Raw genomic sequence first — 27007 nt, 5'->3', positions numbered from 1 at the left:
GTATCATAGCTGGGATGCAAAGTGTCCCTTCAGTCAGGCCTGGCGGTCTTCTGAAACTTCCTGAGTGAAGGCTCCCAGCCACACAGACGGCTTTGGGAACTCCACAGTTTAAAATGCGGCATTCCCCAGGGGACCCCTTGAGCTCTCTGCCGGGCTCCTTGAGTCCCCAGCCAGTGACCAGGCAAAACTTGTCCCCCGTTTTGAGTTCATTTGTGAACCTTTGCAGACCTGCCCCAAAGTAGAACGGCTCCGACGTGTTTTGCCATGGTAGCTCGAAGCAGAAGGTTCAGCGTCTCCCCGTGTGGAGGGCTGGGCTTGGGGAAACCGTGCCTGCTCACAGCTATTTTGTGGGTTCCTAAAACTCAGCCTGAGGTCAGGCAGTGGTAGCCTGCGTGGGTCGGAAGTATCACAGTGAGGGGCACAAAAGAGCGGGTGCAGTGGTAGGTTCCAAGGGAGGCTGTAGGATCTGTCACGCTTCTGATCACGGCTGCTTTCAGTGGGGTGGGGTTCTAGTGCAGCTGCAACATCTGGCTAGAACATCTGCAGCGCAGAGTCCACAAGCCTCCCTTGGAGTACGTCGGATGGAGCTCTGTGGTTTCCAGAGCTTGCACCGCTCTTTGAGGTTAAAGGGCTCCCATTACAAAGGCCGCATGGTGGTAGCCGCAGAAGCGCGCACATGTCTCTTACCCTGTATACGCCTCAGGAGAAACGTGCGGGAGCCAAGCATGGCTTCTGCACAGCGTTCTGTTGTGTATATTTCCATGTGCAGGGAGGAAAGGACATGTGTGCACTTCAGATGATTTGGGTGGTCGGGGGGTGGGTGGGCGCCGATGGAGGACTCTCCTGGTTCTCCGGCGTAGGAGTCGAGAGATGGAAGGGTGCCCATTTAAAACGAATAAGTGGCAATGGCTGGAATGTGCACAGTCGTGGCTTGGTTATATGCATGATACAAGAATGAGGCACTACTGGCATGCATTGGCGGGAAGACCTGACGAATGCACTGCTTGTGTTTATCATCCCTTTTCCCGCATTCCCCCGTAACGGATTTGCTTATGTAAGCCTGTGGAGTTGTGCAGATGTTGTTTAAAAGCCCAGACGTCCAGAGATGTCTTCCCATTTGCCCAGTACCCAAGGAGATCCAAATGCTGTCACTCCCTGCCCCCCCCACCTTCCGTCTGTCAGAAGAAGAGAGTGGCGGGTCCCCAGAAGGCCAGAATTGGAGGGACTTCCTAATGACTGAGCAGTCTGAATCTGGAGTGCCCATGGACAGAAGGGACCTAGGGCTCCCCTAGGCTCTAAGCAGACGTGCAAGCCCGAATGTTCACCGCACGAGCAGAGAGACCCTGCTGCCGATTTCTTCACTGGTTAATGTGTTTTGGTTTTTCAGGCCTCTCAGTTCAGAATGTACACGGAGCTCTTGCTCCTTTGGCTATCCCATCAGCCGCCGCCGCTGCCGCAGGACGGATTGCTATTCCTGGCCTCACCGGGGCAGGGAACTCCGTTCTGCTGGTTAGCAATTTGAACCCCGAGGTTAGTGGAAGCCTACTTGTAATCTCTTCTGTTCACCTTCTTTCACTTTTTTTTTTGCTTCCTTCCGACGACTTTTCCACCTCTCACTTCTCTGAACCACTTTTTAAAGCCAGGTTTGTGCTGAAGCCGTCCCGAGGGTTGAATCTCTGTCCTGTCTTGAGAGGCAGGTCTGAAATGGGGGGTCCTCAGAAAAGCAGGTCAGCAGCCCCGCTTAATTCTGAGTGGGTCACTCGCCGGGCCTGTAAAGGTCTCCCCTCCCCCTTCCCGTGCCAGCTTAGCTTTGTTTTACATTTTTTTTATTTTTACCGCTGACCTGCTCTCATTCCCCAGAGCCGAAGTTCAGCATGACTTCCTCTTGAAACCCCCCCACACACACCTTTACCCCCCTGTGGTTTTGCCTCTGTTTGGGTCTCCTCTCCATAGCAGTAAGAACCATTAGTTCTCCTTTGGCATGTTGTAATGCTTTACATTGGGAGTGACAGTCTCCGTCCTGTCCTCTTCCTTGGGCCTCTTTATTTCCCCTTCCCCTGCCAGCTTAGCTTTGTTTCACTTTTTTGTGAGTATATTTCTTTTGCCATGCATTGACCCATTTTCCGCCCTTTATGAGATCTCCTTAAAATTGTGTGTGCCTTGTTTTCTGCTCTTTATAACTTCTGAATTGTGTTTTCAGTTCCATTTAACATGTTTTTTTTCCTTTGAGTTTGAAACATTTGGTTGCCTTTACATGTTCAAGGGATGCTACAATTGGGAGTCTGCAGAATTTTTCTGGGCCTTGATTTGGATTGGTGTGCACAGCATACGTTGCATCCAGGTTTCTCTCTGCAGTGGAGCCTGTTCCACTGCTTGGGTCCCTGGTGCTTAAAAAACTTGGTCCCTGAAACTGAATTCCCGCTGACATTGTTTATGTCTGAAGCTCTAAAAGGGAGGCATGGATGAGAGAGCCACTATCAATGTGAAACTTACAGGAAATTAACCGGTTTTTAATCTTTTGCTGTATTCTTTTACTGTCCATTATAACTGTTCTCTTCAGGACATGAGTTTTTTTTGCCAGCAATGCTCGCTCCTTGCATAGTCTTGAACCCACTGGGCCATTAGGATCCTGGTGACCAGGACTCCCCTTTTTTTACCAAGAAGGTAAATGAGTGGGGCGATCAGTTTAAACGGCCCCCTTTCCGGGCCAGGGAGGCAATAATAATGTTAAGTGCCTCTGGCTGTCTTCCCCCCCCATCCCCCTCCCCCAGCTGCACAGTGAAGCTTCTTTGCACAGAAAGATTGCTGCAAGGTTTCACGTTTGCATGCCCATTAAAGAGCAACTCTGTTCTTTAAAGAAGTGTTGCAAGGGCAGGATCCTGAGGGCCTGTGGTCAGTATTATTCACACACGACAGATGCACAAAAAGGTCAGACTCTCCAGTCGTTTTCCCCACTTGGTGCCCTTTGGTCAGTGCTGTAGGAGTTTGCGTTCTTCCCTGTTGGGGAAGCCTATAGGTGGTGTGGAAAGGGGTGGTGTAAACCCTGTCCTGTTGGTAGAGACGGGGAGAGACAGGACAGAGCATCCTCCTTTCTTAAGACACCCCACCCCCTTTACTCGTTCCCTCCGGCACCAAGAGATAGTGTAAGCTGTCCTGGGAAGCCAAAATGTCTTTCGGTGAGAGTGTGGCCAGGTTTTCTTGAAAAGGGATGCTGCTTTGAAAGGAAACGGTGGGCTCTGGGGCCTCCTAAATTCAGCACCCCCCTCTCCCATTATACCCAACCAAGATCTGTTGTCCTGCAAGTCAGCGGCAGCCGCTTTCACTTGAGAGAGGACTCAGTCAGAGCTTGGGCCCCGTGGTGGAGTACAGTGAAAATTGCTGAGCAACTTAACTTCATGCCTTTGTATATTTTTTTTAATGAACTCCTCACTTCATCCATCAAGCTTCTCTTTTGGGCGAGACACTTTGATCCCCGTAGTGAAACTGTGAACTAACAAGACTCCTCAACTTTTTTTTTATTATTTCCATTGCTTGTATAATCAGTGTTGTAGAAAAAACTTATCTATGCAAATGGTGGAAGAGACAGTATTTCTCCAGAGGGACTCCTCTCCTCTCCCGTAGTGGATGTTGACAGGATTGAAAGATGTGCAAATGGCAGGAAAAGGATTCTGCCAGGCGCTGGCCCAAAGCTGAGAGATCGGTTCTTGAGGCCCTTTGCGTAGCCAGTTGGCAGGTGGACAGAGAACATCGTGCTGTCCCGAAAGCCTGGGAGCCAGAAATGTGGGGAGATGGTGCTTGGATTTTTGGAAAAAAAACCAAAACCTTGTGTCTTGAGTTTTCCCAGGAATGGTTTTGGGCACTGACAAAAACCAGGTGGATTGGTTATGGGGAGTCCCATTGATTGAGATCCTGGTCGTTCCCCCTAAACTCTCTCCAAAGGCCATGGTCTCAAAGTGCGAGTTGGCCCTCAGGTTGTCTGTAGAGAAGGTGAAAAGTCATTCCCTCCCTAGTTAGAGGGCCCCAGTGGGCAAGCTTTTAATGTTTGTGCTTCTCAGGGTCCTTAAAATACCACTCAGGATAACATCTTTACACAGATGCTTTGGCCGCCACTGGTGGTGGCAAAGTCCTCTCTGTTCTCCTGGCTTCCGCCCATCTTACCTCAGGCAACAGGGAAGTACCTACCCAAATCGATCTCATTTTGCATTGGTTGAGTGGGTGGCAGCAGCTCTCTTGGTGCTGGCCGTTCACAAGGCACTGAATCAGACCTGGGCATGTCTCTGAAGAAAGGAAAGACTCCCCAGGAACTTCTGCCACTGCAGGAATCTTTAGGTCAGCCTGCTGATTTGGACGCAGCGCCTGGCTTTATGCACTCCATGGGCCAGCTGCACAAAAGCAGAAATGAAACAAACATCCTGGCCCGAGGTGCGTGCCCGTTGCCACGTTGGGCCTTTGGTGCATCTCGCTCAGAGCTGGCTGCTTTAAATGTTAACTAGTTTTCAGGGTCTTGGGAACAGCCTTTCCCTGGCGAGCTGGTGAGGTCCTTTAACTAGAAATTGATGCTGGGATCTTCTGCACGAGAAATGGGGATCTGACACTGGGACCTCACCATGTCGTCCCCCGTTGGCTGTGTACACTATAAGCTGGATTTTTCATTTCTACCGTTTATTGTACCTGCAAGTTGCTCCCTACCCAATTTGTAATCACTTGGAAGCAGTTCTCTTCAACTATAGCCTGAACCACTTTTTGACTGGCATGCATTTCCTGTAGAGAGCAAGTAGTGCCTGGAAAGACGGCAATCCAAGTTCTCAATTTGCAGTTTGAGAACTTTGTCCTTGACCGGCTTAGCTTGACCCAGTAGCTGGTCAGTCACTAAGTGCTGCTGTGGGAGATGCCTAAAGTTTGTGTGTGGGTATGTGGCACACATGAAGCTTTGTCTCCCGTTTTGAGCCTCCCCTTGTGGTTGGTCTAGAGCAGAGGCCTGTCCAAAGCTACGCTTCTTTCTCCTGGGCTCCCGAGGCTCTGGGAATGACAATCTCCCATTGCCCCCTTGTAAGTTGCTCTGCTGGAATACTGTCTCTTCCCTCTTAGTTGTATCTTAAGTGAAGTACTTTCCCTTTATCGTTGTGTTCCACTAGGTTTAAAAACCTATTAACTAGCTTCCCCCCCCCTGTAAAACAAAGTGTTGTACGTTTTTAGAAAAATCTATAAATCTTTTACTGATGGAACACGACATATTTTCTTTATGTATTTACTGACCTATGTTTTTTTTGCTACTTTTTTTCTTTTCTCTCCTCCCCATCCCTGAATATTTTATTTTTTTTTCTCTCCCCTTCTCCCCGATCCGGAATTTCTTTGCCAACTGACCTGCACGGTACTTCTGCTTCCTGTTGTTGCTTGAAACAAAATTAAAAAAAAAAAATACCCCCCTCCAAAAACAAAAAACAAAAAAAACCAAACCTTCCTGCTCTTCGGAAACCAACCTGCCCTTCAATATTAACCATCTTGAAAACTTCATCATCCATCAACCAATTTCGCCATTTCCTGCGGGGACTCTGCCCTTCCTTCGTTGTCGACGATTTTGCGCAACCTTCGCTCTTCCCTCGATTCCTTACCTCTTCCCTGTCCCTCCGCTGCCTTGCTCTGCTGTTCTCTAAAGAGAGTTACACCCCAATGCCTCTTTATTCTTTTCGGTATGTTATCATTCACACTTTTATTATCTTTTTTCATTTTGAGATTTTACTTCAAAAAAAAAAGTACGGTTGTGTTTTTGCAGTTCTGTTGAATGCTATTTTTAAAAAAGTTTATATACCATGCCATTTAGTGTTTTATTTTATTATTTTCCTTTTTTATGTATTGTTCTGCATGGTTTTGATTGCTTTGCATGCCTGTTGGGTCAGGAACAGAGAGCATGTGAAAGGGTTCGGTTCGACCCCCTGGGGACAGTTGTTCGGCTTTTAAGTTCTCAATTATCCCCAATTGTTTTGTGGCTTCTCAGATTTTATCCTGAGCAGCTTAGATTCTGGAACAAACTCCCTCTCTAGAATTGAGAGCAAATTCTGGGTGTGAATGTCTTTGTATTAGTTTGGTATACAGATAAGCAGGGTTTCTTCCTGAAGGACTCCCTTTTGTTTTCTTCCTTCGCTTCCCTAAGGGGTGTATGGTGACGTGCAAAGAGTGAAGATCTTGTTTAACAAGAAGGAGAATGCCTTGGTTCAAATGGCAGATGGCAATCAAGCCCAGCTGGGTAAGCTTCATGTTTGACTACCATTTTATCTTGCAGCTTGAATACCTGTAGGTCTGCCTCTCTACCCTTTACGGGTCCACATGCCCACTAAGATCCAGGCTCCAAGCCCTGCTGCGGGTGTCGGCTTTTCTGTAGCAGCTGCAACGCTACGGAATCACCTTTTGGAGGACAAGCGTCCCTTTGCTACCAGGCATTGAGGGGCTGCAGTGCTTTGACGGAGTGAGCTCCCGTCTCTAGTTCCAGCTCCTGCCAACCTAGCAGTTTGAAAGCAAGAAATTGCAAGTAGATAAATAGGGACCACTTCGGTGGGAAGGTGACAGCGTTCCGTGCGCCTCGGTGTTTAGTCATGCCGGCCACATGACCACGGAAACGTCTTCGGACAGCGCTGGCTCTTCGGCTTTGAAACGGAGATGAGCACCGCAACCCTAGAGTCGGACTCGACTGACTTTCAAGCAAGGGAACCTTTACCTCTGTATTTGCACTGTACCATTTTTAATGCACTACATATATATATATGTGTGTGTGTGTGTGTGTGTGTATAAATACAATCACCTTTGGAAAGCAAGGTAAACATTTCTCAATAAGGCTCTGGAAGTGATTGAGATAGGTGGGTGTAAAGCCCAAAGCCCTCCCTAAGACATTAGCAGAAATTGATTTGCTAAAAGCCCAAAATGGGTGCCCGACGATTACTTATTGAAGGTGTATGGTTGAGATACCCCGCTTTCCTCCCCAGGTTGTGTGTTTGTGTGCGTGTCCAGAGCAGCTTACAGCACTGTTTGTGTGCCCCTGTTATATTTTATCTTCGCAACAGCCCTGAGAGATAGGCTGGGCAGAGTGTGGTCAACTAGCCAAAGGTCACTGGCAAGTTTCCATGGCAGAGTGGGGATTCGAACCCGGGTCTCCTAGATCCTAGTCTGACATTGTAAGTCAGAATACAACAACAGGAAGGGCCCTATGTCTGCTAGTCTCCACCAGAACCTCTGGAGCCAGGCCTTACTGCATGAGAGCAAACCTCTCTTCTGTAGAAACTGGCCCACGTATTCCTTATGTTATCCACCTGTGGATCAGGTCTAGGCAGGCAGGGCAGCAATGCAACAGCTAATCCCCCCCCTCCTTTGATCAGTCCCCACCCCTAAGATAAGATTGCTTTGTTGTGGTGGTTCCGCTTAGCGAACGAGCAAGTGCTTTGTAGTGGGGTCTGATCTGACTTTGGGGCTCATCTCATTCCTGGAGCCCTCCATTTCCCTTGAACTTTGAGGGGGAGGTGTCATTTGTGAATGGGATGTGTGTGCGTGCATAGCTGATTTTCATGGTGGCCATTTGTGAACTGGGCATCTCCCCTTAGCCTCTGAGAATCCTGGGCAAGGGGCTCCCACAGGCTTTGGCATGAGTGGCTTCAGTGAAAGGGCCTCTCTCCAGCTGAATGTTTGTGCGGGAAGGGCCTGCGCTGTTCTGTACAGCTGCCTTGTGTTTGGGCAAGGGGGCAAGAGAGCGCTCTGGGACAAATAACGTGGGGCGAAGCTTTTGCAGCCCAGATCTGTATGCTTCCTCAATCTTTGGCAGCCATGAGTCACCTCAATGGTCAGAAGCTGCACGGCAAGCTGATCCGCATCGCCCTGTCGAAACACCAGACGGTGCAGCTCCCCCGGGAAGGGCAGGAAGACCAAGGGTTGACCAAGGACTATGGAAACTCTCCCCTCCATCGCTTCAAGAAGCCGGGCTCCAAGAACTTCCAGAACATCTTCCCCCCTTCTGCCACCCTTCACCTCTCCAATATCCCGTAAGTGCTCCTCGGTTGGTGGAGTGGGTGGTGCCGCCGTGCCCTTGGGCTTGTGCCAGTCTGTCTCATCCCCAGATCACACAGCAGCCATTGCGCTTGGGGGCAGGGCACCGTGGCAACCTGCAGAGTCAGGGGGGATTAAACCGATCATATCAATCAATTCTTTATTCGGCCAATGGCCATGTCCAAGTAAAAGAATAAAAGCTTTACAATTAATTGTTCCGATTTGTTGGTGACAATTAGTTAAAATCTGTACATAAAATATCTTGACGAATTCTACAGGCTACTGGGAAAAAATTGGCACAACTAATGGCAACCTGCTAAAAATTTCTTTAAAATATAAACTTTGGGGCAGGGCAACCATGGCAGTCTGCAGAGTTATGGGGATTAAAGTGATCATAGGAGCCAGGTGCTGTGGATCTGGCTGCTCATTCCACACACTGCAGGGTGGTGCATGGAGCACACACGTGAGCCAAAATGTGCAGACCGCATACTGATCTTATCCGCCTTTGCTTTCCTGTCACCTTCTCCTCCAGGAAAATCGGTGTCCCAAGGAGCAGCTCCTTGTAAGGAGTGCTATAAAGTTAGTTGTACGAAACCCAGTAGAAATGTTTAGAAAGGCAGCTACATCAGGGGTCCCCCAACTTTTTCAGGCTGCAGGAACCTTTGAGATCCTGACACAGCACCCGTGAGCACAGCCACAAAAATGGCTTCTGCAGTTTACATTCTGGCGCACGGTAAAAATTTCTCACGCTGTGGCGGCAGCTGCCACCAAAACAACATTTTTAAATATCTGCACAGCCAATCAGAAGCCCACCTGGCACCACCCATTTTCCAAAACCACTTGGTGGGCATCAGAAAAGGTTGGTGGGTGCCGTTGGTGCCTGTGGGCACCAGGTTGGGGACCCCTGCAGTAAGTGGTGGTGGCAGAGTTAATTGCCAGGTGGCCACATTCTGCATGCCGGCCCTTACTTGGATCCTCGGGGGCTGTCTCCCCTCACCCCCCACTCCCAGGTGTTGGACAAGCCTAACCATGGTGGGGGTTTTCTCTTCTTAGGCCTTCCATAACTGAAGAGGACCTCAAGTTGCTGTTCTCAAGTAATGGTGGAGTGGTGAAAGCCTTCAAATTCTTCCTGTAAGTCTGGTGTTGGCTTCCTTTTAGCTGCTAGGGAGGGGAGGTGGTATTAACGAGCTTCCCAAACTGTTAAAAAGGAGATTGCTGGCAGGTGGTAGCTTCCCATGAGGAGGTTCTTCTATGAGGCTTTGCTGTACGTACGGAAGCAGGGTCTTTGTCAAGGCTTTTTTGCTGCTGTCTCCCAAGTCCCCGGGTGGGTGGATAAAAGGAGTTTCAAGAACCAGAAGGGGTAATAGATTCTCCCAGGCTCATAGCTAAGGTGGGGCTGTTGGGGGCTCTGCCCCCTTAAAGGCACAGCCCCACAAGAATTTCTCCTGTAAATGCTTTTTTGCAATCATTTAAAAACACTTTTAAAGAGGTGTGTGCTCCTTTAAGCAGAGTGGGGAGCTGTAGTTGACTAATTCGTGCACTGAGTAAGGGGGTTGGAGTAGGTGACCTCTAGGATCCCTTCTAACCCTGTGTCAGGAAACTGGTCTCCTTCACTGGCAGAAGTGATTAAACTTGCAGCAGCTGCGAGCATGTAAGGAGCATGTAGAGTGGTTGACAGCTTGTGATTCAGAGATCTGGAAACAGCTTTCTGTTGGCTGAATGGCTTTTCTTTCTGCACTGCAAACTTCAGCCCCACAAGGCACAAAATCCTGGCTACGGGCCTGGATTCCCTCCCGTGGCTGAAAGCTGCACTTGCCGGTTCAGGGTAGGCTTGTCTGGCTGGACCGTCAGTCAGACTTGTGCCTTGCCTTTCATAACCACAAGTAGGAGAGCAGACGGAGAGACCCGTTGGAGGGCACTCCGTTGGTCTGCAGCTCTGTGTGGCAGCAGCTCTCCAGGCACAGCAAAGCCTTTCCCAGGCCTGACATCCTTAAAGCTGTCTGAACCCAGACTGAACCCGGAGCCTTTTCCTTCCAAAGCAAGGGAGAATTTTGCCTGTCGAAACCCCTCCATCCCGCCCCCGGCCCACACGATCTCTGTCCGTAACCTCACCGCTCCGTTCCTCCGCTGATCTCCGATGTTGCTGGTTGTTCCCTTTGGCAGGAAAGACCGGAAGATGGCTCTGATCCAGATGGGGTCAGTGGAAGAAGCCATCCAGACCCTCATCGACCTCCACAACCACGACCTGGGTGAGAGCCACCACTTGCGCGTGTCCTTTTCCAAGTCCACCATTTAAGCGCTCTTGGAGGGGAGCACGATGGACCCGGACTGCAGGCAAGAGGCAAAACAACCCACCACGGCCCCTCCCTCAGGCTTCAGCCTGGCATCTTGAAGGCTGAAGACCCGCTCGGGGCGAGGCAACTTCCGTCATTCCAGAAAGAAAAAAAACACAAGAAGCCACTTTAAAGAAAAAAAAAGCAGCTGAAGTGACCTTAAGAGACACAACAGATTTTATTTTTTTAAAGAGGAAAGCAGTTTACTGGGTTTTTAAAACAAAAATTAAATCTTAATTCACATTGCTATAACCTTTCTTGCAGCTTGTGGGATTACAATCTTGACTGTTTTGGGGGGGGGGGCAGGGGCAGGGTCAAGCATTAAACGTTTACATTCTTTAAACCGCTCTGGGAACGTTCCTCTTCCCCCCCCCTTCCCCTCCTTCCAGAGTGTGAAATACAGATAACGGTGCCCAGTCCCAGAAAACCGTATCAACTTCACAATAATGCCTTTATCGTCTTCAAGCCTTGGAAGACCCCAAGTTGCGTAGTCTTTGAGTCCTTTAAACCCTGCGGAGCACAGATACCTCCTTAGGGTTCACCTGCTCATCTCCCCTAAGCCTTGGATCGAATATCCTGTGCCTTAGAAGCCTTTTTTTTTGCTAATTTTGGGGAGGCTCGCTAGTACAAATTTGAAAGAACAGAGGAGTCCTCCATGGGTGACCCCGATTGCGTGGCGGAGGGGTGAGGCAGGGTGGACAGTGCTCTTCCCTCCTTAAGCAGTTGAGCATCTCTCCAGGAAAAGAACTGTCTTAACCCGCGGAGCAGTGGAACTGACTTCCTCAGTCCCGTGTGTCCCCAGCGGAAGTCTACATTAAAAACTTTTTGGCCAGCAATGCTGTTTTGCTCAGGGCTGGGGGAGGGAAAGGGGGAAGGCTCCTTTTCCCTTCACCATTCCCCTATCTGGCCGAGCAGGTTTCGTTTACTGCTTTAAAAACGAGTCGTTTTCCCAGGCTGTGGGAACTGAGCCAAGAGCATCAGACATTGTTTGTACAGGAGAGTCTTAAATCTTGGTCTGTATTCAGATCCTGTGTTCTGGGCTCAGACTTGGGGAAAAAAGGTTGCATCAAGTTGCCTTGCCCTGCCCTTCCCCTTCCGAGTTCATCCTCAAGACCAGCATCTCTGCTCTCCTACTAGTGACCTCAGCTTTTTCTTTTAAATCTTTTTATTACAAGTTTTTTTTTTTTTACAAAGCAGTCTTTTCTCTGCCTAGCAATATCTCCAGTTGACCAAATATTGTAATGGGTTCATATATATGCATATATATGCAAAAAGAAATAGCTTAACTTTTTTTATAGCTAAGATGGTATAAAATGTATCTACTTACTCTCGTTCTCTTACCTTGTATGCTGTATTCTTGTATTTTTATTTTTTGTAACCTGAAAATAGTGCCGTAGTTGAGCCAGATAAGGTCATGGCTGGAAATTAATCCTATACGGTGAAGAAGTAAGTACTTAAAATTAGTAGACACCAGTTATTTCAAAAGGAGGAAACGAACCAGATTTTAAGGGTGTTTTTTTTACTTAACCCAAGTTTATTTACTTTATTTAAAGAGAAATGCAACTTCTTCCTTCCTGCTCATATCTCAGAATGCTGTTCCTCCCGTCTCTCTTCTTGTGCCGATCTGCCTTCTTTGTTGTATTCCAGAGTTGCCTTACTTCTGCCCTCTTAACTTGTGTGAGATTTTAGAAGAACCAGAATTTTGTACTTAATATCAGGGTTGTTTCTGCAAAACGTGGACCAAAGTGTGTTGTTTTTTTTAAAATGTGTTTGGGTGTCGACTTGCTGTCGTTCTCTCCCCCCCCCCCCTTATTCGCAAGAGACATTGGCTTGCATGGGCTTTGGGAGCGGGGTGGAAGAGGCCTTTACCACTATTTTAATTTAAAAACTTCCCCCTTGACATGACGAGGGGCAGTCTCACCCGGGTGCCGTTGCGGGAGAAGGGGGGGGATCCCCACTGGGGTTGCCAGTGCACTCTGCTCAGGCTCGCCTTCCCCCAGCTGCCTTTGTCAGGTCCAGGAGGCAACGAGGAGGCGTCCACTTAGACCTTGAGAAGCCGCAGAGGATTCTGTGGCTGTCGCCTCGCCTGAAGTTGGCCCTGCAGGAGTTCCGGAAAAACTGCTCCGCATCATAGGTCCACCCCCCCACACACACACACACCCAATTGCCTCCTCTTGACTATCCAAGGTGTAACAGGCGGAGCTTTCCTGCAAACTGGCCTTTCGGCGGCGGACCCGTGGCTGCCTTTAATTTTTCCAAACCGTGGTCCTGGAGGCAGCCGGCAGCCAACACACCCTCCTCCCCACGCAAGCAGCCTGCAGGCACTCTCATTTTTCTCTTGGCCCTCTGTGTGCGTGGTCCACCCGGAGCAATAGGAAGGCTGCTCGAAGTGGGCCAGAGTTCCACAAGCAGGTTTTTCTTGGCCCATCGGACCCCCCAGATCAACCATTAGTGTCACTGGTAGGACAGGCTTGCATTAGAGAAGGGGGCTGCGTAACTTGTTTCCCTCCTTCCCCCAGAAGAAGTAAGGGAAGATCAACCTCTGCCCCAGGTTTTTTTAGATCTTAGCGGAACTTTGGAGAGAATGGTCAGATTTGATCCTGAAATCTGTTCGGCGGGCCTTTCTCAGAGGCTGGTTGGGACGGAGCCTCTCTTTCCTGACGCTTTCTGCGCTTGGATTCCGTCAGCAGACAAAGAGGCGTGTTTCCTTTTGGGTTTTTGCAGGAGGCCCCTGCCGTTACACTGCTGTTAACCCCCAGACCCAAGCAGACCAATGGGGGAGAGGGGGTTCATCTGTTCTTTCTCTCTTTTTTGATCCTGTGTGTTGCATGTAAATGTAATGAGAAAAAGGTGTAAATATTTATGATTTTTTTATACCTGTTGTAAGACATGAGGGGGCAGCAGAACCCAGGTTTTTACAGCAAAACGGATGTATTGTATATTTTGATAACCAGCTATTACAGGTTCAGTATTGGGGGTGGGGGCGGGGGCTGATTGTACGTGTAACATCAGAATTCATTGCCTGGCTAAAAAGAATGTAATACAAAAAGGAAAAAAAAAAAGAAAAATGGAAAATTAAAACTATTTTATAATGAATCTTAGTACCTTTTTCTGTAGCATTTAGTTCTTGACTTGTTCAGATTTGTAGCAAGCAGTTGGTGGGGGCCTGTCTGTACTTCCTTTTTATTTTTTATTTTTTGCTTTCAATAAATGTCTTCTGTATTCTTTGCTTCTGTTCTCCCTATCTTTTTATTGTGCTTTTTAAAATTTGTGCTTGACTTCCTCTCCCCCTTCCCATGTAATCCAGTTGCCTCCCATTTTGTGTAACCTTTTTTTGACTTTCCATTTATCTTCCTGGGGGGTGGCGGTGGGCTGGGTATGCTTCAGCTTTTCAACATTTCCCCACTATAGATTTTTTTTTAGGGTGTCGTAGAGGTGGCTTTAAAGCATCCGTGGCGTTACCTTACCTACTCTGGGAAGCATAGCGTGTCCCTCATGCAGCTAAATGTCTTTGGGCGGAGGATTGAACTCACAAAAGGGGCGACACCTTCTGCTTTTTGTCGAGCCCTTTCCTGCCACGTTCCCTGACTTTCCATAAACTCTCCCTTAATCCATGGAATAACACATCTTCCCATTGGCTACGTAACACCCTCTGCGGCTCTTCTTCTCTAAAGATAGATATGCGTGCCTGCGGATGTCTGCTCGGTCTTTGTGACCACCGGTTCCGGCAAATGAGATGGCCAGGCATGAGAGGAATTGCGGCTCTTCATAAGTGTGTGTGTATGTGTGTGTGTCTGCGTGGAGGGGAGTGAATAGCTCCCAAGTGGGTAGCTATCAGAGGACGAACCATTTTTATAAGAAATCTTCTGTTTGCCACCTCAGACTCCCAACCTTCCTATGCCTTTTGTGGGCCCCACGGTCCAGTTTCATATGTGTACATCTGGTTGGCAGAACACATGTCTGTGACAAATATTGCAGAGAGAGGCCGGGAGGTCCTGTAGCCGAAGCCAGGAGTGTATCACGCTACCTGGACGATGTGCCACAGACCTCCACCCGTCGGGAGGTGTGGTTCAAGCCCGGGTTCCTCAGTGTGACGTCTACCTCTGGGGTCCGCTGCAGCCACTCTTTGCCGGAGTCTAAAATTCTTTGGTTGAAGTCAGAGGTCATTTCGTAGAAAAAGAGGTGCAGGAGCTCATTAGCATAACTCAGCATAACTTACTTGCATATGCCACACCCCCTGACGTCGCCGGAAGTGTGTCAGAAGGCAACACCCACCGCTCAGGCTCCACTGGACTGTTTTGGATTGCTAGCTATTGGGGGGGGGGGAATGTGTAGACCTGTCCTCACAGAGGAGGGAGAGCTTGTACCTGAATAAAACTTGGTCTTAAAGGTGCCACTGGACTGTATTGGGCCGGGGGGGGCTCTGCAACTTACCTGGCTGCTTCTTGGTCCTTATGGCCTGGGGCTGCTGGGAGCAGGGGGTGGGGCTTGTTGCATGTGCTTGCCCCCTGGGCTCTTTCCTGCTGGAGCTCCGCTCCTGTGCGCTCCTGCAGGAAATGACCTCTGGTTGAAGTATATTTCCCAGGTGTGCTCCCTCTCTGTGGATACCTAAATGTGCAGATGAGGGCCATCCTTGGACTTAAACAAATATTTCTGCAAACTTGGAACTCGACCCCCTAAATTTTCAGAAAAATCCACACACTACAAAAGTATTTTATTCTTAAATTTATATCCCGCCTTCCCCACCGTGGCGGGCTCAGGGTGGCTAACATGAATGTAAACATACATTTAAAATTCCAATATGAACAACATTAAAATAAGCTTAAATATAAAGCCACAGGTACTCAAGCACCTAATGCAATTTCAAGATAGCAACTTTCTATTATCGCTGAGCGGCTTGCCTCCAGGCTCCTGCCAGCTGTTAGTCATCCAGCTGTCGGTGGTGCTGATGTTAAGGCCAGGTTGGTAGTAATGTTGATGTTTAGGGCCAGGGCCATAAAGTTGAGGCGGCACCCCCACTTGAAAGCCTGGCGGAAAAGCTCCATCTTGCAGGCCCCGCGGAACTGTAAAGGGTCCCGTAGGGCCCTGATGTCATCCAGGAGCTCATTCCACCAGTGAGGGGTCTCCACGGAAAAGGCCCTGGCCCTCGTAGCCAACCTGGCCCCTCTCGGGGCCGGGAGAACCACGCGGTTTTGGGATTCAGATCTCAGTGCTCTCTGGGGAACGTGGGGAGAGGCCGTCCCTTAGGTAGGTAGGTCCCCGGCCATATAGGGCTTTAAAAGTAAGTACCAGCACCGTGAACCTTATCCGGTGTGGTATACGTGGTGGGGGGTTAAATCCCCCCCCAAAGAGTAAAAGAGTATTCTCTGTGCATGTGCCAAGGATGGCGTTTAAGGCTTACTTTCTCCATGGCAAAGCGTCTCCGGCGCTGTGGCAGGCCCAGCGATGGCAGCAGCAAAGCAGCCTGGGAGCTGGGGACCATGCTGGCGCCCGGCATTGGACAAGCAGCAGCCCCAGAGGCTGCAACTCAGCAGCTGCGGCACAACCTGGGAGTTGCTCTGGGGTCCCCACTAGCGCCACCCCGAGTGGTGCTTTGGGCCGCCAGTTAAGTGGGGAAGAGCTCCCCCCCACGAGTTGCATCGGCCCACAGTTGTTTAATTATATTCTTAAACATCTGTGTACTTTTACATCAGGCCCAAATGCAGGTGCTGATGGATTTTTGGTGACTGGCTGCGTTCCATTATCAGTGTACCTTGTTGCCACGTAAACAGGATCATCAACTCTTTAAGAAAGAGGGTCTTCGAAATGGCCCTTTATCGATAGTCCACTGGGTTTGGATCCTTATTCATCATATACTTTTATCACCTTTACACTGACGGGATTGCGTGAACTCTGTAAGTAGAAGAAGAGGAGATTGGGTTTATACCCTGCCCTTCACTACCCAAAGGTGTCTCAGAGCGGCTTACAAACTCATTTCCCTCCCCACAACAGACAGCCTGCGAGGTGGGGGGGGGGCTGAGAGAACTCTGACAGAAACGGCTCTTTTTCAAGAACAGCTCTTATCAGAACCACGGCTTGCCCAAGGTCATCCAGCAGGTGCAAGTGGAGGAGTGGGGAATCAAATCCGGTTCTCCCAGATTAGAGTCCGCGCACTTGACCACTACACCAAACTGGCTCTCAAACTGGATAGAGGAGGAAGAAGAGGAGATTGGATTTATACCCCGCCCTTCACTACCCAAAGGAGTCTCAGAGCGGCTTACAAACTCCTTTCCCTTCCCCCTCCCCACAACAGACACCCTGTGAGATAGGTGGGGCTGAGAGAGCTCTGACAGAAACTGCTCTTTTCCCAGAACAGCTCTTATCAGAGCTAAGGCTTGCCCAAGGTCATCCAGCCAGGTGCGAGTGGAGGAGTGGGGAATCAAACCCGGTTCTCCCAGATAAGACCACTTAACCACTACACCAAACTGGCTCTACAAGTACAGCTTGGAGAGTATTTCATACCTTATGGAAAGGGTCCGTCCCCCCCCGACAATAGGATTTCTTGTGTTCTCCACGTCGGGTATGGACACCCTAGGTATCTACTTTGCTTATATACGAACCTTTGCTATTTGGTTTACGGTATTCATATTCCATACGACAACGCATTTAGGTTTTTCATACATGGGTTTATTCATTACAGTATAGTACTTTATATGACTTACAGCAACTCGGCAGGGTTTTCAAGGCACGGGGGACTCAGCAGGTGGCTTGCCATTGCCTTCCTCTGTACGGCAGCCCTCGATTGGCCTCCCATCCGATGACTGACCAGCCAGTGTTCCCTCTAAGCTGAGTTAGCGTGAGCCAGCTCACCGTTTTTTAGCCTCCGGCTCGCACATTCTTACCTTCGCTCAGGAAGGAGGGCTCCAGAGCAAACTGATTGATGCCGCAGTCAAATCGCTCGCTCACAACTTTAATGCCAGTCGCTCACCAAGTAGAATAGTTGCTCACAGGACTCCACAGCTTAGAGGGCACATTGGTTAGGAGCTGTGTTCCCTCTAAACTGAGTTAGTGTGAGCTAGCTCTCAGTTCTTTAGCCTCCAGCTCGCACATTCTTGCCTTCACTCAGGAAGGAGGGCTCCAGAGCAAACTGATTGATGCTGCAGCCAGATTGCTTGCTCACAACTTTAATGCCAGGAGCTTTTGCTCACAAGACTCCACAGCTTAGAATTGTTGCTCACAGGAGCTGTGTTCCCTCTAAACTGAGTTAGTGTGAGCTAGCTCACAGTTCTTTAGCCTCCAGCTCGCACATTCTTGCCTCAGGAAGGAGGGCTCCAGAGCAAACTGATTGATGCCGCAGCCAGATCGCTCGCTCACTACTTTAATGCCAGTAGCTCACCAAGTAGAATTGTTGCTCACAGGACTCCACAGCTTAGAGGGAACATTGCTGACCAGGGCCAGCCCTGCTTAGCTTCTGAGTTCTGATGAGATCAGGCTAGCTGCTGATGTATCCGCTAAAGTTTCAGTCGGAACAACTTAAAAGTTAGATCGGGTGGCCAAACTGGCTCAGGAGCCGCACGCGGCTCTTTCACACACACATCGTGCGGCTCCCGGCAAGGGCGGCTGGGGAAGCGAAATATCATTAGCAAACAAATACCACTGGGCAAATAGATATTTATTTATTTATTTATTTTGATTTATATCCCGCTCTCCATGCAAGCGGGCTCAGGGTGCTGGCTCTTCGGCTTTGAAACGGAGATGAGCACCGCAACCCTAGAGTCGGACTCGACTGGCTTTCGAGCAAGGGAACCTTTACCTTTTTAAACATTAAAAACAATCCAACAATTACCAATTAAAGTGCTAGTGATGGTCCACTTACCCAAGTCCCTATCATTATCAATATCTGCTTTTACTGCTTTTGTTATTTTTTTGGCAGTCTCATTTAATGTTAATAAAAAGCAAGTGTGCATATTTCCTAGTAGAAACGTGTAACATTCGTGTCGTGCGGCTCTCAAAACATCTGACGTGTATTCTGTGTGGCTCTTACGTTAAGCAGGTGTGGCCACCCCTGATCTACATTGCTTGCCTGCTCTGCTTTGTATGCAACTGTGTCTTTTGTGCAACTGTGTTATGGCAGAGTCTGTGTCTGTGTGTGATGTGTGTACTTGCCTGCTTTAAGGCCACAAGAGCCATTTAACAGAGAGAATATCCTGTGTCGTCCTCTAGGTTTTTTCTCTGCTTCCCTTGCATGGCAGTGAATTGTTAATTATGGTCTGTCTGGAGTAATTACGCTGTTCAGCTATATGGGGGGGTGGGAGGATAGAGACAGCATCACTGTGGCAACGGTGGGAAAAGCAGGATTCTGTTTCTCCGCAGCCGCCTCTTTTGACCGTGCGTTCAGCTTTACGAGCTGTGTTGCCATAGGAACTTGGGTAACGTTTTTTTTGGGGGGGGAGCGCTCAGGGACAGGAGGCCATCAGCAACCTGACTGGTTCCTTGCTCTCAGCAATAGGCGGCTGGTTTGCGTTCCAGCCTACGCACGAAAGGAAACATTCCCTGTACATGCTCAGAGGCAGCGGTGGCCAGTGTTCCCTCGAAGCTGAGCTAGCTCACAGTTTTTTAGCCTCCAGCTCACACGTTTTTGTCTCAGCTCAGGGAGGATGGCTCCAGAGCAAACTGATTTATGCGACAGCCAGATCGCTCGCTCACACCTTTAATGCTGGTAGCTCACAAAGTAGGGTTTTTGCTCACAAGACTCCACAACCAATGCTCCCTCTAAGCTGTGGACTCTTGTGAGCAAAAATCCTACTTTGTGAGCTACTGGCATTAAAGTTGTGAGTGAGCGATTTGGCTACTGCATCAATTAGTTTGCTCTAGAGCCATCCCTTCCTGAGCTAAGACAAAAATCTGTGAGCCAGAGGCTAAAGAACTGTGAGCTAGCTCACACTAACTCAGCTTAGCAGGAACACTGTCCACAACTTGGAACATTGGCGGTGGCCCATCTATTTTTCCACTGGGGAGAATGGCTTGAGAGACGCCATTTTGGGGGGGGGGGTTGATGCCGAAGGCAGGGACGGCTGTCACTATGGCAACAGCAAGGTCAGCAGCTCGAGATGTGCCCATTCATCACTTTAATGAGCTGTGAAAACGGGGCTAGCGGCGGAGGGGGGTGTATGGGGGTAGCGTTTTTTTCCCCTGGAACCCGTGAGTGGCTTGCAAAGCTACTGCTGCCAAATTAGCGCATGCTTAGCAGGTGGTGTGGCCCGCAGTGGAATGTCACTTGAGAAGGGGACCCGTGGCCGCCTCCATGCGGCACATGTTCCACTCACCTCCCATCAGGAACAGCACCTCTTAGCCGCTTACCCCCTTCCCCCCTCTCCCTTTCTCCAAAGATGCAGTCCATGTGCCTTCCCCTCTCCCACGCCAGTCGCTCATGCGCGACCCTTGATGTGGTTGTCTGAAAGTGGGTTCTTAGCTGGCTTAGTCACTCCTTCCCCAAAGCTCTTGATTTTCCTGGCGTGGGCAAACATTGCAACCATGCCTTTGTCACGGGGGAATTGAGAAAGCTGCTTTTTTCTCCTCTGCACGGTGTTTGGGGGAAGGGGTGTCTCTGGAGGTGGAAGGATGAGTTAAAAATGTCTTCGGCAGCTCCTTCCAGAGCGGTGTTAGACCTTGTTTGCACATGTAGGGGGAGAGAAGTCTGTACCACACTGGACAGCAGGTGGTGGGTTTTGTTGCTTTGCATTAAGAAGGGAAAAGCTCCACGTAGATATAGGCCTAGCACAGGGAGTGAAGGACTTCAGCTTTCAGTGGTTTAACAATGTTCCCTCTAAGCTGAGTTAGTGTGAGCTAGCTCACAGTTTTTTTAGCCTCTGGCTCACACATTTTTTGTCTTCGCTCAGGAAGGAGGGCTCCAGAGCAGACTGATTTATGCAGCAGCCAAATCGCCCGCTCGCACCTTTAATGCCGGTAGCTCACAAAGCAGAATTTTTGTTCACGAGACTCCATAACCTAGGGGGATCGATGGTTACAATGCTGGTCCAGGATCCAGTAGACCCAGGTTCGAATTGCCACTCTGCCACGGAAGCTTGCTGGGTGGACTTGGACCAGCTACCCGCGCAGGCTCACCTATCGCACAAGCTCGTGAGAATAAAATATAGGCTGGGGAGGAAGATGTAAATTGCTTCGGGTTCCTACCAATGTTCCCTCTAAGCTTTGGAATCTTGTGAGCAAAAATTCTACTTTCTGAGCTACTGGCATTGAAATTGTGAGCGAGTGATTTGGCTACTACATAAATTAGTTTGCCCTGGAGCCATCCCTTCCTGAGCTAAGACAAAAATGTGTGAGCCGGAGGCTAAAAAACTGTGAGCTAGCTCACACTAACTCAGCTTAGAGGGAACACTGGTTCCTACTGGGGAGAACAGCGTGGTGTAGATCTCAACCAGTGTTCCCTCTAAGCTGAGTGAGTGTGAGCTTGCTCAGTTTTTTAGCCTCCAGCTCACACAATTTTGTCTTGGCTCAGGAAGGGTGGCTCCAGAGCAAACTAATTGATGCAGTAGCCAAATCGCTCGCTCACAACTTTTAATGCTGGTAGCTCACAAAGTAGATTTTTTGCTCACAAGACTCCGCAGCCTAGAGGGAGCACTGATCTCAACACTGGGTATCTGGTGGATGTAGTGATGCCTATGAGCATGGAAGGCTTTAAGAGAGAAGGGAAGACAGGTTCACAGAAGTGCTCCCATCAGTGGCTACTGGCCATGGTGACAAAAGGAGAACCCCCCCACATCCGGTAAATCCAGGGCTATTTTTGGGCAGGAACGCACAGGGACGGAGTTCCGGCTGGCTTCCAAGTTGGCCACACCCAGCAGGAGTGCATTAGCATAATTGGCCACACCCAACAGCAGAAACTCATTAGGATTGGCTACAGTAGGGGTGTGTGGCCTAACATGCAAAGGAGTTCCTGCTACAAAAAGGCCCTGGGTTTTGACCACAAACAAGGTAAACAGAATAAGAAGCAAAAGGTGGGTGTGGCTGGATGAGCACACTTCTGGTGACATGGGGGAGTGGCCTAATATGCCAATGAGCTGTGCTGTCAGGGGTGTGGCCTAATATGCTAATGGGTTTCTGCTGTTGGGTGTGGCCTATTATGCTAATGAGTTCCTGCTGGGCTTTTTCTACAAAAAAAAAAACAGTGCTGGAAGGTAACATCGGGGTAGGACTTTAAGCTCTCTCCCACGGGTGTCGAAGTCATTTGTTCTGAGCGCCAGATCTGACATCAGTGGGATTTTGTCAGGCCAGCCCATGCATGTCACGAAACGTAAAGCCAGGTCCTGGAGATGTAAACTTCCGCAGACAAACAAATCAGGCATGTTGGTTTTCCATTCTGTTCCGCAGAAAAATAAAGATCTCTCCGTTTCTCTTGAACAACTCGACACTCTGAGTCTGCTTTTCTCTGCTTGGCGAATGCCGTGATTGCCAGGGTCTTTCCGAACCCCACACATACAAAGACAATGCCGCAAGGGAAAGGGTGATAGTTTTAAAAAAAGGTTTATCCAAATTCATAGCAAGCAGCCAGGCTCTCAGAATTTAGCTGTGATGTATTTGGGGAAGGCTGCTCCTTTCAGTGACTTGGAAGGGAAGAGGGGGTGTTCACTGCTGGGAAAGGGAATGAAGAAATCCCCAAATGTAGAAGAAGAGATTGGATTTATACTCCACCCTTCACTACCCCAAGGAGTCTCATCAGAGCAGCCTACAAACTCCTTTCCCTCCCCCTCCCTACAACAGACACCCTGTGAGGTAAAAGAAGAAATTGGATTTATAACCCGCCCTTCACTACCCCAAGGAGTCTCCGAGTGGCTTACAAACTCCCTTCCCCTCCCCACAACAAACACCCTGTGAGGTAAAAGAAGAAGAGATTGGATTTATACTCCACCCTTCACTACCCAAAGGACTCTCATCAGAGCGGCCTACAAACTCCTTTCCCTCCCCCTCCCCACAACAGACAACCTGTGAGGTAGGTGGGGCTGAGAGAGCTCTGAGAGAAACTGCTCTTTTTCAAGAACAGCTCGGACAGAACTATGGCTTGCCCAAGGTCATCCAGCAGCTGCAAGTGGAGGAGTGGGGAATCTAAACCCGGTTCTCCCAGATTAGAGTCCGCGCACTTAACCACTACACCAAAATGTAGGCGGCAGACCAGAGGGAAGCACAGGCACTAACGTGCTCAGCACCTCTGGCCACACGCGGCCGGCCGCAAGGGCCAAAAAGAGGCACTTTCAAGAACCACACGGAAGAGGGTCCACTAGGTGAGCCAGCAGCCTGGGAGGCTGACGGATGCGGCGAGGGAAGGGTAAGCATCGGAGTCTCCTGAAAAGGCTCCGGCAAAGCTGATGAATAATACAACACACTTGGGAGGAAGCAGCGATGAGATTAAAAGGTGCGCAAGTGGGTGGGTGGGAAAGAAGAAGAGGAGGTTGGATTTATACCCCGCCCTTCACTACCCAAGGGAGTCTCAGAGCGGTTTACAATCCCTTCCCCTCCCCACAACAGACACCCTGGGAGGCAGGTGGGGCTGAGAGAGCTCTCTCAGGGCAGGGTTTGGGGAGGGACCTCCATAGGGTACAGTGCCATAGAGCCCCCCCTTCAAAGCTGCTATGTTCTCCCAGGGAACTGATCTTTACAGCCTGGAAATCAGTTGTGGCTCCGGGAGATCCCCAGGGCCCACCAGGAGTCTGGCAACCCTAGCCAGGGGCATTTTTTTTCCCCCTGAGCAAGGGTGGAAAGTCTCTATTGGGAGGGGGTCAGTGGGTGGAGCTGGAGGCATGGCCAAAGGGCTTTTTAAGCCCCTCTTCCACAGTTTAGAGAGGCTTTGGGAATCCCAGCAGAAGGGCTCCACCATTGCTGGGGTTAAAGAGCCCTTTGGCCATGTCTCCACTTGGAAGAAAGTAGCTCAAGTGCAGAAGAGAGAGAAGAGATTGGACATACCCCACCCTTCACTCGGCCATGTGACTCTGCCTGCTCCATCCAGCAGCTTCCATCGCCTTGTGCTGCCTGGAGTAGCTGATTTGTGTATTCCCTGCTTGCTTTTAACAACGAAACTGCATTTGATTTTTAATTCTGTTCTTTACTCACTAATAACACACAACATGTGGGGGAGGCAGCTGGTGGGCCGGAGTAAGGCCCTGGGCGGGCCATTTCTGGCCCACGGCCCGTTTGTTTAACACTCCTGTTCTATCCCTGTTCGATGGCCCTACAGGGTAGCTGCTACGGGAAACCGCTTGTTGGACTAGATGTGTAAAGATCCTACCTGCTCTTTTTTGTTTCCTCCGCTGACTCTGTCTGCAGGGAGTTTTTAAGCATTGACGAGAAGTCCAAAATTGAGTCCTCCATTTCAGAGTCAGAAGCCCACTTCATAGCCCCCCCCCCCCCCCCGGCATGTTTCAAAGAAACATATTACATGCCAGTTGCAACCAATGTTCCCTCTAAGCTGTGGAGTCTTGTGAGCAAAAATCCTACTTTGTGAGCTACTCACATTGAAGTTGTGAGCGAGCCATTTGGCTACTGCATAAATTAGTTTGCTCTGGAGCCCTCCTTCCTGAGCCAAGACAAAAATCTGTGAGCGGGAGGCTAAAAAACTGTGAGCTAGCTCACACTGACTCAGCTTAGAGGGAACACTGGTTGCAGCCATGTGTGTTTCTTTGGCATTCCAACTCCCTCATCGCGGTTGGCCACTGTTCCGTATGACATTCTACAGAGGAAAACTGGGACAACCGTGTAAAACTAATGTGCTCGTGGGTGGTGGAGGGAGAGCCTCTGCTTTGCATGCTGAAAATCCCCGATGCGATCTCTGACAGCATCTCGAGTTATCTTGTCTGTGAGTGGCTGTCACCCTAGCCCATGGCAATGAGGTCCGTAAGTTAATGATTGGGGTTTGTTTTATCTGTTTTTTTCACTGAAACATAAGGCTGATTACAAAATTATAAAGCTATGGAATGGAGAGCAGGAGGCAAAGGCAAAGGTTTCCCTTGCTCGAAAGCCAGTCGAATCCGACTCTAGGGATGCGGTGCTCATCTCCGTTTCCAAGCCGAAGAGCCAGCACTGTCCGAAGACGTTTCCGTGGTCATGTGGCCGGCGTGACTAGACGCCGAGGCGCACGGAACGCTGTTACCTTCCCACCGAAGCGGTACCTATTTACAATGTTCCCTCTAAGCTGTGGAGCCTTGTGAGCAAAAATTCTACTTTGTGAGCTCCTGGCCTTAAAGTTGTGAGCGAGTGATTTGGCTGCTGCCTAAATTAGTTTGCTCTGGAGCCCTCCTTCCTGAGCTCTGTGAGCTGGAGGCTAAAAAAACGTGAGCTAGCTCACACTAACTCAGCTTAGAGGGAACAGTGCCTATTTATCTACTTGCAATTTCTTGCTTTCAAACTGCTAGGTTGGCAGGAGCTGGGGCCGGAGACGGGAGCTCACTCCGTCATGCGGCACTCGGGTCTCGAACTGCCGAGCTACAGACCTTCTGGTCTGCAGCTCAGCATCATAACCTCTGAGCCACCGTAGCCCCTCTTTAAGGGGCTACTGGACTCAACTCTTAACTGTTCTACTGCAGACTGACACAGCTGCCGTCTGAAGCTGTGTGTGTGAGTGTGTGTTGGGCTCTTTCCGTAATTAATAAAGCTCCAGCTTTGCTTCCCAAGCTGACTGGAGTTTTGGGTGTTCTCTTTTGGGACCTGTGGCGTGATACAAATCCTTTGCTAACTGGGGGGGGGGGAGCCTGACCCCCACCCCCCTAAACCACATAAGAGAAGCCCATGTTGGATCACGCCAATGAACCATCTAGTCCAACACTCTGTCACATAGTGGCCAAAAATACCAGGTGCCCTCAGGAGGTCCAGCAGTGGGGCCAAGACACTAGAAGCCCTCACACTGTTCCCCCCCCAAGCACCAAGAAGACAGAGCATCCGTTTCCCCAGACCGAGAGTTCCTATCTATACCTGGTGGCTAATAGCCACTGATGGACTTCTGCTCCATGTGCTTATCCAATTCGCTCTTGAAGCGGGCAGCATCTCGTCCTGTGCCGTGAGTTCAGTCTGCTGTCTCTTTTCAGCAGTGGTTTGGGGGCAAAGCGTCGCTTGACAGTGGAACAATCGTGCTAACCTCCCCACCTCTCTCTCGCCCTCCAGCCTGTCTCCCAGCCTACCCAAGTCACCCTCATCACCACGCCCAGCGGAGTCGAGGCCCAGCCAGTGCATGACTTGCCCGTCTCCATCTTAGCGTCGCCCACGACAGAGCAGCCCACGGCCACGGTCACCATCGCCGAGTCGGGACAGGGCGACGCCCAGCCGGGCACCGTCACCCCCTTTTATCATCCTAGTTGCCCTTTTCTGCACTTTTCCCAATGCTATAATGCCCTCTTTGAGGTGTGGTGATGAGAACTGTACACAATACTCCAAATGAGGTCGCACCAGTGATTTATACAGGAGCATTATGATACTGCTCTGGAATTAATTTCTAACCATTGTATGTCATATCTCTGTGCGTGTGCATGCACGTGCCTACATCAGAGTTGTGCTGAAAAGCCGGACAAATATTTAAAACCGATAAGCAACACCATCTGTTAGGATGCCACAAATTTCGCCCTGAGCGAGTCCCCTGGTCAGGTTTACCATGTCTGCCAGTGTTCCCTCTAAGCTGAGTTAGTGTGAGCCTGCTCACAGTTTCTTAGCCTCCGGCTCACACATTTTTTGTCTTCGCTCAAGAAAGGAGGGCTCCAGAGCAAAGTGATTTATGCGGCAGCCGAATCGCTCGCTCACAACTTTAATGCCAGCGGCTCACCGAGTAGGATTTTTGCTCACGAGACTCCACAGCTTAGAGGGAGCATTGCCGGTGACCGTGAAATGCAGCGAGTTGATCCCCGAGTTTGCATGTTCACAGACGTCTTGAAGAACTTGCAGGGCAGTTCGCAGCTGTGCAGTGGCCATGCTGCATGCTAGCTATACCAGTGTGACCTGTTGCCTTGTATTGCGCAGCTGCAGTACTGTTACACTACCTCCAAACATCGATGTTTTGCCTGCTTTTGTGTTTCCGCACTTGTCAGCTGTCTACACTTTGTCCTGTGGGGGCCTTTCGGGACCCCTGTTTCGACTCCCGATGGGTCTTTCCTCAGAGCTCAGAGATTTTATTCTCAAGGAAGAAATTAAAAGTGGGATTTCATGCCAGCTGCAGTCCTTTTGGACAACCCGATGCAAATGACAAGGCTGCTGAGTTCCCCAGGACGTTGGGAGCAACATTGCCAGAATTGCGGAGGAGGAGGAGACTGGATTTATACCCCGCCCTTCACTACCCGAAGGAGTCTCATCAGAGCAGCCTACAAACTCCTTTCCCTTCCCCTCCCCACAACAGACACCCTGTGAGGTAAAAGAAGAAGAAGAGATTGGATTTATACCCCGCCCTTCACTACCCGAAGGAGTCTCAGAGCGGCTTACAATCTCCTTTCCCTTCCCTTCCCCACACACACACCCTGTGAGGTAGAAGAAGAAGAAGAAGAGATTGGATTTATACCCCGCCCTTCACTACCCGAAGGAGTCTCAGAGTGGCTTACAATCTCCTTTCCCTTCCCTTCCCCACAACAGACACCCTGTGAGGTAAAAGAAGAAGAAGAGATTGGATTTATACCCCGCCC

At 49.8% G+C, this 27007-nt stretch overlaps 1 protein-coding gene across 1 annotated transcript in view; it reads left to right on the top strand.

Annotated features, from left to right (window-relative positions):
* Positions 1-11588, top strand: part of PTBP1 (polypyrimidine tract binding protein 1) — a 39084-nt gene extending 27496 nt beyond the window's left edge. The window contains exons 10-15 of the mRNA XM_015418232.1: positions 1388-1530; positions 5657-5690; positions 6152-6244; positions 7808-8024; positions 9082-9159; positions 10192-11588. Coding sequence (XP_015273718.1) covers positions 1388-1530; positions 5657-5690; positions 6152-6244; positions 7808-8024; positions 9082-9159; positions 10192-10324 — 698 coding nt within the window. The 3' untranslated portion in view covers positions 10325-11588. The remainder of the gene's footprint in view (positions 1-1387; positions 1531-5656; positions 5691-6151; positions 6245-7807; positions 8025-9081; positions 9160-10191) is intronic.
* The last annotated feature ends 15419 nt before the right edge of the window (positions 11589-27007 follow it).

Source organism: Gekko japonicus, unplaced genomic scaffold (genome assembly GCF_001447785.1).
Source record: "Gekko japonicus isolate JY-2015 unplaced genomic scaffold, Gekko_japonicus_V1.1 scaffold2941, whole genome shotgun sequence".
Lineage (NCBI taxonomy): Eukaryota > Metazoa > Chordata > Lepidosauria > Squamata > Gekkonidae > Gekko > Gekko japonicus.
Note: the sequence above shows the minus strand (reverse complement) of the source record. Positions and strands in the feature narration are given on the sequence as shown.